At 36.8% G+C, this 12796-nt stretch overlaps 2 protein-coding genes across 2 annotated transcripts in view; one reads left to right on the forward strand and one right to left on the reverse strand.

Moving 5' to 3' along the window:
• Positions 1–12796, reverse strand: part of LOC136036029 (general transcription factor 3C polypeptide 5-like) — a 508607-nt gene that overhangs the window by 346409 nt on the left and 149402 nt on the right. The window lies entirely within an intron of this gene.
• Positions 1–12796, forward strand: part of LOC136036025 (uncharacterized) — a 65273-nt gene that overhangs the window by 49891 nt on the left and 2586 nt on the right. Inside the window, exon 4 of the mRNA XM_065717951.1 lies at positions 4915–5003. Coding sequence (XP_065574023.1) covers positions 4915–5003 — 89 coding nt within the window. The remainder of the gene's footprint in view (positions 1–4914; positions 5004–12796) is intronic.

A 12796-nucleotide genomic window follows, 5' to 3' on the forward strand; every position in this document is an offset into this window, starting at 1 on the left:
TAGGAAAAAGGGTACGAGTCTTATGGAAATTATACCATAGAAATCAATAAGCCGCTTTGCAGAGATTTAAGATGTTTATCTGCTAAAATATGGAATTTTGCGTTTTCCTGAAAACGAGTCATGGATGCGTGTTAATTTTATTATTATCTTTTAATGCATAATTCATTTCTCTAACGAAAATCCAATAAAACTAATCGCCATAAGCTAGAAAGATAAAAGGTATTTAAATATACATTTAAAATTCTAGTCCTCTTTTTGAGTAAGAAAAGAAATCATGCAACAACAAAGTGTCGTCTTTGCTACATTTTGCGCCGAAAGGCAACAATGTCAGCTTAAATGGGGTTAAGGTGTTATCAAGCAACAATTCTCAGATAGTCAATTGGCTTAGAATTTTCAATGACATTTTTACCAAACCTCCGGGTTCTTGAGGACTAAGCGTTGTGTCCTGGCGCAATATTGAGCTGCCAGGATCCGCTCATTACACAAAAGTTGCTCTACATATACTTTTGCAGAACTGTCTACACTTTCCTACCACACGGCGAGGTGGTGCACACAAAATAAGCGATTTTCATAGACCCTCATTTGCTGGAGACTTCATTCAATCATGTACAGTAAAATGGAACTACGCATCATCTACTAATGGGGGGAGCATTTTACTGCGAGAAAGTGGTTTCTGAAGCTTCAGAAAATGTATTTTTAGAACCAATTTTGAAAAGTTGAAAAAAATTGTTTTTTTATTTAATTAACGAAAAGGCCCACGTCAGTAAGCGTTGTCAATGGGCGACTAACCTTTTAGAGTTAGTATGCGTCAAATCTTTTTCAGCTGTCTTTAGGTCTTTCATATCTATATGGAGAGGACAATTTATCCACAAGTATACCTTCATTTGACGGTCAATTTTTGACTAAGAGTTCGTTATTGACGACGATGATGGCAGCCCGTTGCGTTATTTTATGAAATGTTGGGAGGGTGGGTGTTTTTTGGAAAATATAGGGAGAATTTTTTTTTCATTTTTTGCAATTAACTATAAAAAAGGGTATTTCTGAATAATGGTACGAAACACGCTATTTTTCTATAGAAATACCGTCTATAAAACATCTAGCCGCATATTTTTCTGTAAAAATATTTTTATATAAAAAAAATTTCTTTCAAAATAGAAGCATTTTCTGTAGACATATTTTTATATAAAAATATTTTCTATAAAAATATAGCCGCAAAAAAATCAAAGGCAGGGACAAAAATTGCAAACTGATGGTTCGATGCATAAAGATATATAGAATGATTATCATGTTTAATACTGCAGGGCTACAGAAAGATAACAAATCAACAACTTGTGCAGGAAGTTTAAACCTTAAGCAGCTTATATTATTGTCCAGTCTTTTTTTCTTCTTCTCACAGGATAATTATCTTTAACACTTTATAATCAAAGGAAGAGCAGACAAAAAATAAATAAAATAAGTTTCTTCAAGTGAAAGTAAAAGGGAGGGGCATAAATGTTGAAATAATCATTAAATTTTTCTCAATATTCGGGGGAAGGGGTGCCACCCCTCAATCCCCTAATATTTACGCTCTGTTTTAACTTCCCTTTGCTTAAAGATAATTAGAATGCAACTAAATATCCTATGGATATTTTCCAGTGTTTTATTTGCCTATATGACTCTTTAATAATTTGAACTTAAAATTGCGTTGTTTCCAGTTTCACTGAAAACGTTGTAGGCTACAAGTATTACAAAGCTAATGCACAGGAAGGAGCATATGTATTCTAGAAACATTTTACTAAGGAATAGATGTGTGAAATGTGAATTGTTTTCTATGAAGTACAAGTTACAACACAGCGTACAGTAGTATCAGTTCACTAAATTGGGGGGGGGGGGGGTTAAATATATTTTTCAATATCTATGGGGATTTTTTCTTTTTCGGTGAAAATACCAAAAAAAATATTTTTAATGAAAATACCCCAAATGAGGTACTTTTCGAAATCTAGGAGACGGCTAAAAGTCTAGGGGGTACAAACCCACCCCCTTAATTGACACCACTGATAGCGTAAAGAGCAGGGGATTGCAGTCCCTCACATAAAGAGTGATATCTGCTCGTTTGAATTTTAATGTTACTCCTTATTTTTATGGAAAAAAACTTGTTTTCATATTTAGTGTGTGCTAGGAGCAACTTCGCTACTACGCACTTGACAGCGTATCAATGACTTGGAACAACCGGATGAAACCAATTTTGGTTGAAATTTTCACAAAGCGAGAAGTATAATTATGGCTATACAGTATTATCTTTAGTTGGTTTGTCTAATTGCTCGTCTTCAAGACTTTGGAAGATATTATGTGACATGTTTTAATCGTCAACCTTGGGTTTTCTCTAGTGGCATCAATTGGGGGAGGGCGTATATCCCTTAGATATGTTACTCCTCTAGATTTTTAACAATGCCTTTTTGGGGGTATGTCTATTGAAATTTTGTCTTTTTTGGTATCTTCATTAGAAAAAATTACGAATTCGCTCCCCTCCCCCTAGATTTTGGAGAATAAATTCCCCCCTCTAAGTTTTCTTTTTTTCTGCTCCTCAGTAAAACTTAATTTCATGTAAACATATGTCTGTGCAACATGCCTGTGCCTCTACGCTCAGGAAGAGAGGGGGTGAAAGGAAATGGAGCACAAACTTAGATTTTTGTAATAGACGTAATGTCCTTGTTTATGCATATGAATCAATAAGAATTTTATTTTTAATTTTATATTGCGTTGGCCCTATGTTATTATTTTATTTTTTTTTTTTTTGTTGTTGGGTGGCCCAATTGTTCACCTTTGGCATTTCAAAAGATATTATGGGACATGTTTGTATTGTCAATCTTAGGTTTTCCGCTAACCAGTAAACGTTTATGTTTAACATACTGCCTTTTGAACCAACGGCATTTTCTAACCTTAATTCTGTTTTCTAAGAAAACTTAAAGCAACAGACCCTTTAATGATCCTCCAAATTTTAGAAAGCTACTAGCTGTTGGGCTACTAGCCCCCCAGCGCGCGTAAGTCGTTACGCGCCATATTAGTTACGCGCCATTGTATATATATATATATATATATATATATATATATATATATATATATATATATATATATATATATATATATATATATATATATATATATGTTTTAACTACGTAAAACTCGCGAATATACAACATTCTTCGATGTCCCATTGTCTGTGCATATAAATAGATTGTCGGGTTTACCGACTCTTGAACATGCAACATAAAATTGTCCCGATCGTCATTTATATTCGCAGTATCCCGGTCGTCATTTGTGTTCCAGTCTGTAATTTCTCTTTGAGCGTCCCGGTCGTCATTTATATTCCCTGTGTCCCGGTTGTCATTTGTGTCCCGGTGTCCCGGTCTGTAATTTATCTTTGAGTGTCCCGGTCGTCATTTATATCTCCCGGTCGTTATTTGTGTCCCAGTGCCCAGTCTGTAATTTTTCTTTGAGTGTCCCGGTCGTCATTTATATTCCCTGTGTCCCGGTTTTAGTTTTCTTTTTCTCCTTTATTTTTCAGTTTGTTTCCTTTTTTTAGTTATTTTTCTTTTTCTGTTTTTAGTTTTTTTAGTTTTTTTATTAGTTTTTATTTTTTTCTTTTTAATTTTTTTTTGTAGTTTTTACTTTTTTTTTCTTTTTTAGTTTTTTACCTTTTTTTCATTTTTTTTTTTTTTAGTTTTTTAGCTTTTTTAGTTTTTTTAGTATTTTCATTTTAGTTTTTTTGTAGTTTTTACCTTTTTTATTTTTTTTTCTTCTTTTGTATTAATGCTAAAGCCAATGTTCGAGCCTGGAACCTCTCGGACCTAGAACCTGGAACATAACGCTTCACCAACTCAGCTACTTCGGCTTGAATTCATTCGTTTTTGAATTGGTATATGATGAAATAATTCAGACGTCATATGTGGACAGACAGACAGACACACAAACAAACAACTTATTTTTATATATATAGATATGCTTAGAAATGCTGTTTTGAGATTTGGTATATCTCTCCCCCCTCTCTCTCTTTTTCTCTCTTACTGCCATTGCAAAAATTTAGGGGGGTATATTTTCTTGTCGGTACTTCACTTTTTCATCGAAAATGCCAAAAAAGGGTTTTTTCCAATGAAAGTATTCCAAAAAGATTGCTCTCTCTCTCTCTCTCTCTCTTTCTTTCTTTCTTTCTTTCTTTCTTTCTTTCTTTCTTTCTCTCTCTCCCTCTGAGTAAAAGAAAACTAAGATAAGATAAGGAAATCTGAGGGAGGATGAACCTTGAGCTTCTGTATAATTAAAAGTTTGCCCCATAGCTAATGTAATTTTCTGTAATCATAAATGAAATTATTTTCTAATGGAAAAACTGACAATCTTTGAATTTTTGTTAAAGATTTTCAGGAAATTGAGCATCACATAGTGAGATTGCGTTAATGAAAACTTTATTTTTTTTTAGAACTTTTTTGTGCTTAATTTTAGGAATGTAACTAAGCTAAGTGTGTCAAGATTTCTCTACCCAGTGACACCGCTCTAGTTTTTTTCGGGCGGAGGGGCAAGATATGTAAAGTTTCTTTGGAAAGCAAATGATAGGAATGTAAGAAAGAATATTCTTATTCTTAAAAAAAATGTTAGTGTCTTTTTGCAATAAATTTAAACTACAGAGTGACCATTGCACCATGGTTCGCCCTTGAATGATTCCCTGGTTCCTAACTTTTGTGGCAGGACAGAGACCCTTAAAATTGGTACTGAAAAGAGAAAGAGGACTTTATTGGCCACATAATACTCGCTCTTCCTCATAATTATCACAAGTTATTGCTCTTGCTTATTTAACCGCTCATTTTCATCAATAAATTGAAACATGAATGATTTATTCAACAATTCATTTCTAATTACGTAATGAACGCCATTTTACTTTTTCAGCCCTGCTTTCCGCTGCCGGAGCTGCGTTATTCGCCATTCAACCTCAAGATGGTTATTTAGTAGAATTTACATGGGCTTTCTATTCACAGGCAAGTAATATTATCTTGATAGCTGTGTTGCCACGAGCAATACTAATATACAACTTTTTGATTTCCCCCCCCCCCCCAGAATTTATACTTTTAGGAAACCTTAAACTCTGCCTTTCTAAAAGACTTATATATATATATATATATATATATATATATATATATATATATATATATATATATATATATATATATATATATATATATATATATATATATAATCAGGGTTGTGTTCTATCCCTATATATATATATCTATCTATATATAGGTTTAAAAATTAACGTTAAGAATACTTAGTTACTAAGGCTAGGAATAAGTGAAGATGAAAAGGTGACGTTGAATAACAAAAAGATTAATCAGGTGGGCATCTTCACTTACTTTAGTAGTATTATTAGTAAAGAGGTGGGAGCAGTGAAGATATTAAAAGTAGAATAGCCAAGGCTCAGGGTGTTTCTTAACAGTTAAAGAAAGTTTGGAGAGAATAGAAAGATAAGTCTGCAAACCAAGATTAGAATATTTGAAGATACAGTGATGACAGTAGTCAAATATGGCTCTGAAGCAGAGGCGCTCCAAAATGTGGATTAAGATTTACTTGATGTTTTCCAGAGAAATTGCCGACGGATTGTTTCGGGTACCCGGATAACTGACCATATTTCAAACAGTAGGCTGTACGAAAAATGTCGAATGATTCAATCTCGTTTTTTAAGGCTATAATGATGGAAATGTTGAGATGGCTAGGACACGCTCTGCGGATGTAGGATGACAGATTGCCGAAGATTGTCCTTCTCGGCCAACCGTCTAGGGCTAAACGGAAGCAGGTCGTCCTCTTTTTTGGTGGGAGGATGCCATAAAGAAAGATTTAGAGGAAATGAGAACTTCTTGGGAGGGTGTAAAGAGGGAGGCTTTGAGTAGATTGGGACGGAGGAGGAGATTGCGGAGCTGTGTTGGCCTCATGGGTCTTGGTGCTCCGGTGACTTGTTGGTAGTATATATATATATATATATATATATATATATATATATATATATATATATATATATATATATATATATATATATATATAAATATATATATATACTGCCAACAACTCACTGGAGCACCAAGACCCATGAGGCCAACACAGCTACGCAATCTTTTGTGTTTTAGATTTTGGTGGAGGGTTAAAAAAATTGGCTTCTTTTCTATTTAGTTGAGAAAGCTCCGTGGCAACACCACCCGAAAGGTTTGTCTTTTTTTTCAGTATTCTTGTATTTCCACTTAAACGTGACTTGAAACAAGTATGCAATATGAACTACAACAAAGGCTTGTACAAAAGACGTGACTAAGCTGACGTGATCCAATTATATTTTTTGTTGAATTTCAAGAAATTCAACGACCTTAAGTTACAAACAAATTGATTGTTATATCAACTGAAAAGACACGGAAAAGGCTGCTGGCTGCTTATATTACATAGGCCTTTTCATATATTCCGTTATGTATTTGGCAATGACGGTAACTTTCAAGCAAAGTGATACTGTTAAGCAGGATATTGCCAGATTCTCTTATAGCAGTGGAGGGGGATGTACCTCAGCTGCTGCGCACCCTAGCAAGCTGTTTTAGGTCCCCAGCAACCAGCTGATATTTTTGATTATGTACACGTGGGTGTTACGTAATAGGATATTGTTTACTTATGGAAATGTCATCTTCAAGATTTCTTTGAGGCGGATTTCTTCAAACCATTCTGCAAGGCATTTTTCAACACCTTTCAAGACATTTCAAGAGGTCTTTAAGGCATTTCTCTTCAAGTTTTCTTCGAGAAGTATTTCTTCAGGGCCCGGAAATCAAGTGGGGAGCTCCTGGTTGTAACTAAGGATGACGTATCGCGCACACATGTTATTTTTCTTCGAGCTATTTTTTTCCTTCGAGACGTTTGTTTTTCCTCAAGACATTTTTTTCCCCGAGACGTTTTTATATTCTTATAAATATTTTCTTTTTTGCTTCGACACATTTTTTTTCAAGATTTTTTTCTTCAATACTTTTTTTTCTTCAATGCTTTTTTCTTCGAGATATTTCATCAAGAAATTCCCCATGCCGCTTACGCAAGACTTGTTTTGATCTAGGGAACGTTTATAATCCGCTATCAAAGATTTTTTCCGGTATAGGAATTGAATGTAATACCAGAAATTTCCCAACGAAATGACGCCTTAGTCACCAGAACGGTCCTCTGGCATTTGCATAATTTCATCAAAATCCTGGGGGGGGGGGGAGTTACAACCAAATTTTTCAATTCAAGTGAAAATTACAGGAAATCCGGAAAATTAGCCATATGGAGGCAAAAATACACTAAAGAAAACTGACTTGTTTCTGTGGATGCTTGAATTATGAAGGCTTATCTACGTTCTGACAAGATTTTTGAAGAAACCAAATTTCAGCTGGGAGGGGGGCTGTGGTCCAGGGGGAAGTCCCCCCTCCTGCTTCATAACAAATTACGCCACTGTCCTGTGGTCTTGCATAATCAGTGTCACCCTTTCTTATCAGGAGCGCATGCAGGATTTTCTTTTCGAAGAGAAGGCTTAACTTCAAAAAACATAAAAAGTTGACAAATTATATGAAACATACAAAATAAATTGTGTGCTATTGTGTGTTATTGTATGTGTATTTCATCATGAATCGTATCTTATCTTAAATGTAGGCAATAACTGGACCACATATACGTGGGAAGGTGGGACCATATGTACCTGCTTTAAGTGATTCAACTGTAAACTAAATAAAATAAAAATAAACAATCTCTATGTTGTTTAATGCTTTCTTTTCAGTTTTTCTTCCATTTCTGTGTACTATTATATCTAGGCTATTTCTCAAAACTTATTTGGTTATTATTATTTACCATTCGAAAATTAGAAATTTCAGTTAGAAAATTGAAAGAAAACTAATTCACAAAAATCCTAAAATTTGTGCCCTCCCCCTCAAAAAGAATCCTGTGTATATGCTTGATTGGTGATTGATGAGCGAGTGTTAAAGCGGTAAAAATGGACTAACTCTGACCTCTGTTATTTTCGTACCTGACCTACCATCTTATAAGATCTGCTGTATCTGTATAAGATATTAAATAGCAAGGGTTGTCCTGAAAGTTCCTTACTTTCTCAATAAGATAGCAAGCCTAAGTGAAGAAAACCAACTGAAGTGTTTTCCAACTGAAGAAGAAAAAGTGAAGTGTCCAACTGAGACTTTTTTTTATTTATTTCGCATAACGGGTAGAGGGAACCCTATCATCTTGGCGTTTTGGTAGGTACTCTGCCACTCAATCTTTTCAATACTATGTCCTCCCCCACTCAATTAAAAAGAAAAATTGGTAGTTAGACTCATCTTTATATACAAAAAGGGCTACGTATTAGGAATATATAATTTCTAAGAGGAAATCAAGGAAGGGGTATTTTGGTGGATGCGTATTGGGTAGAAGACCATCTATACGCAAGAGAAGAAGTACGAGAACAACATTGCTTGGGTTAAGGTAGGAAATGAGGTTACTAGCTGGTTTCATTTTGAAACAGGAATTAAGCAGGTTTGCGTTCTGTCCCTAGTTATATGAATCATTTTGATGAACTTTACCCTAAGGAACAAGGCAAAGGCTATGGAAGAGTATGGAATCAAATGGGAAAGCAAAACACTTTAAGACTTAGGTTGTGCTGATGATTTGAGTGCCATAGGTGAGAACGTCAGCAAAAATGAATGATTATTTTGAGTTTTGATATTTCAGGATACACTTGAAAATTAATGTCAAGAAATCTAAGTCGCTAAGACTGGGAATAGGTGATGGTAAAGATGTGATGCTGGCTAATGAGAAGGTTTATCAACTGGGTAGCTTCACTTACCTAGGTAGTGATATTAGTAAAGATGGTGGATGTAGTGATGATGTTAAAAGTAGAATAGCCAAGGCCCTTGGTGTTTTTTCAAAATTGAAAAAAGTTCGGAAGAATAGGAAGATACGTCAGCGAACCAAGATTAGAATATTGGAAACTACAGTGATGACAGTGGTTAAGCATGGTTCTGAAACCTGGGCGCTCTGAAAGACGGAGGACGATTTGTTATATGTTTTCCAGTGAAATTACCTACAGATTCTTTCTGGTACCCATCTGACTGGCCCTATCTCAAACAGTAAGCTGTAAAAAAAAATGTGGTTCTATCCCGCTTTCTAGGGCTATAATGAAAAAAAAATTGAGGTGGCTAGGACCCATTCTGTGGATGAAAGCAGACACATTATCAAAGATCGTTCTTTTTGGCCAACTACCTAGGTCCAAACAAAAGCAGATAGTCCCAGAATGGGGTGGATGGAGGCTGGAAAGAAGGATTTAAAAGGAATTGGATCTTCTCGAGAGGGTGTAAAGAAAGATGCTTTGAATAGATTTAGTAGTTATAGTAATGGTTGCGATAATTATCCCTGCTGTATCTTGGATTATGACGAAAAATAAATTCATAATGCAATGCCAAGCTAAAGTTACTTTCTGGACAATCCTTGTAGATTAACTTCTGTAGGCATAATTTTTCATCAATTGTAACTAAACGTATTGAGGAGGTGATTAACCTTATTTAAGTTTTTTGTTTTTCAACACCATTTTTCGAAAAAAAGAACTTTCCATTAATTGTACCTTGCTTCTTACACTCTGAAACGATTTGGCCCCTTCCTAATTGCAGAATATTGACTTGCCGTGCTTGAAGCTCTGCTTATTAACGTGCATGCCCATGCTTATAATTATTTGCTTGCTTATATATGTTCTTGTTGTAGGTGCTTGCTTGCTTATATATGTTCTTGTTGTAGGTGCTTGCTTGGGTTTCCATTAAACCATTAAACTAAACCGAAGATATTGCATGGTGTCAGAAGTAAAACAGTAAACATGGACAGCACACCACATCCGTCCTTGGACTGGTCATCGACGAACCTAAAATCGGCCTGGAAAAGGTTCAGACAACACTGTGAATTAATGTTCTCCGGACCACTGGAAGGCAAATCCCAGGCTGTCCAGTGTTCGTATCTATTGATATGGGTTGGTGATAAAGGAAGAGACATTTTCAGCACATGGACTTTAACAGATGCCGAGACAAACAGGGTTCAAACATACCTTAATAAATTCGGAGCCCATGTTGAACCCATATCAAACCCCATAGTGACAAGATTTACTTTCCACAAGCGAGACCAAGGTAATGAAAACATTGAACAATATGTGACCGACCTCAAGTTAATTGCTAATGACTGTGACTTTGGTACCAGCAGAGATTACCTGATAAGAGATTGTCTTGTCTTTGGAGTTAAGAGTGACAGGATTAGAGAGAAATTGCTAAGTGAAGGAGGGACATTAACCCTTGCCAGAGCAATAGAGATTTGCCGTGCCATCGAATCAGTACAGGAAACCCAAGCGCAAATGACAGCTGCTAATAAGACTTCAGTGCCCATGATGAAACAAGAGATAGATGCCCTGAAGAAACAGTACAACAACAAGGAATGCTATTTCTGTGGTGCACCTTATACCAAGAATCATAACTGCCCAGCCAAGGGCAAAACATGTTCGAAATGCAACAAACTGAATCACTTCACCAAAGTATGTAAAAGCAAAGGTGTGAATGAAATAACCCAACAAGAAGCAGGAACAAGTGAAAGTGAGTTCATGATTGACACTGTCAACAGCATGCCCGTGAAACATGCAGATGGGCCAGATGCTGTAATAAGAATTGTTGACCAGAAACTAGACTTAGTCTTCAAAATAGACACAGGAGCTGAAGCAAATGTTCTTCCTGTCAGCGACTATAATAGCATGGTACCTAAACCTCGTTTGCAACCAACAAAAGACATTCTAACAAGCTACTCCGGAGAAAGATTACAGGTTTTGGGGTTTGTAGAGTTATGCATCTGCTACAAGGTAGGTGAGAAACAGGTTCACCAGTTTCATGTGGTCAACACTGATCGCAAGCCAATCCTTAGCAGAAAGACAAGTCAGAATATGAAATTGATCAAATTCATTCTGAATGTACAGAACGAACCTGCAACCTCAATGAAACCCGAAACGGCCAGAATACTGGAGGAATATGGAGATGTTTTTGAAGGTGTAGGAAAACTCCCGGGGAAGTGTTAAATCCACTTGAAAGAAGGAGCTGTACCAACAGTACAACCACCAAAAAGAGTTCCATTCGCCCTACAAGAAAAACTCAAAGAAGAACTTGATCGCCTTGAAGTCATGGGCATCATTGAGAAGACAACTACACCAACTGAATGGGTAAACTCAATCGTAGTCGTCCAAGAACCAAATGGATCTCTTAGGATTTGTTTAGATCCTGTCGACCTAAACAAATGGGTGCAGCGTCCTTACCACCCAATACCATCGTTTGATGATGTAGCAGCAAAATGTTCAGGATCTAATACATTTTTTAAATTGGACGCAAGACAAGGATACTGGTCCATGGAACTAGATGAGGAGTCATCCCTCCTAACCACCTTTAGCACTACATTTGGTAGATATCGCTGGAAGCGATACCCATTTGGAGTCAAATCAGCACAGGACGAGTTCCAACGGAAGATGGAGGAAGTCTTCGAAGGACTCGACATTGGACTCATAATAGATGACATTGCTGGAACAGCAGCAAATACAGAAGATCATGATGCTAAGTTGAGGCTGGTATTACAGCGAGCCAGAGAAAAGGGAGTAAGGTTCAACCGAGATAAATGTATTTTTAATGCTCTAAGCATTCCATACTTCGGGCACTTGCTGACCACTGAAGGGATCAAAGCAGATCCAGAGAAGACAAAGGCAATTGCGAACATGCCAGCACCAGAATCACACGAACAGCTACAGGTGCTCCTAGGCATGTACAATTATTTAGCAAGATACATCCCAAACCTCTCCACTCTAAACCACCCTCTCTGTGAACTGTCTAAATCCAAAACTTACAACTGGACAACCCAGCATGAGAATGCAAGGAAGCAAATCCAAGCCTCAATCTACAAAAACCTCTCATACTTTGACCATAAGAGCAGAAATGTAGAAGTCATAGTGGACGCCTCTCAACATGGGCTAGGGGCCCAACTAGTCGTCGACAACAAAACAGTTGCCTTTGGATCCCGGTCCCTCAGCGGAGCAGAAAAACGGTATTCGCAAATTGAGAAATAAATGCTAGCCATAACATACGCTTGCAAACACTTCCGCCAATACATATACGGTAGAACAACCACTGTAACCACCGACCACAAGCCTCTTGAGTCTATACTTAAGAAGCCCATATCCAAGGCTCCACCACGACTTCAAAGAATGATGATAGCAGTTCAGAACTATGACAAACAAGTCATATATCGCCCAGGCTCCGAGATTCCGGTTGCAGATGCCCTTTCCAGATTACACTTGCCCGAAACAGATCCAGACACACAGCATGACTCCAAATTTGCAGTACTCAGCTTTCTCAGATCTGTCCCAATTCGCGACAACAAGATCCAACAAATCATAGAGCAAACAAGGATTGACCAAAACCTACAAGTGCTGGTCAAGACCATCGCTGAGGGATGGCCCGATCATCGCCATGAATGCAACACTGCAATACTCAAGCTTTGGAATCACAGAGATGAACTAACATACATGGATGGCGTGATTCTGAAGGGCGACAGAATCATAATCCCAGAAACACTCCAGAATGACATTTTAAACCAACTACATGCTTCCCATCTAGGAATGGTCAAAACCAAAGAACGAGCCAGGATGGTAGTGTTCTGGCCAAACATTACAAAAGATATTGAGAACATGATTGGCAGCTGCAGTACTTGTTGTACTATGGCACAA

The sequence above is a fragment of the Artemia franciscana genome, chromosome 15, assembly GCF_032884065.1.
Source record: "Artemia franciscana chromosome 15, ASM3288406v1, whole genome shotgun sequence".
NCBI lineage: Eukaryota > Metazoa > Arthropoda > Branchiopoda > Anostraca > Artemiidae > Artemia > Artemia franciscana.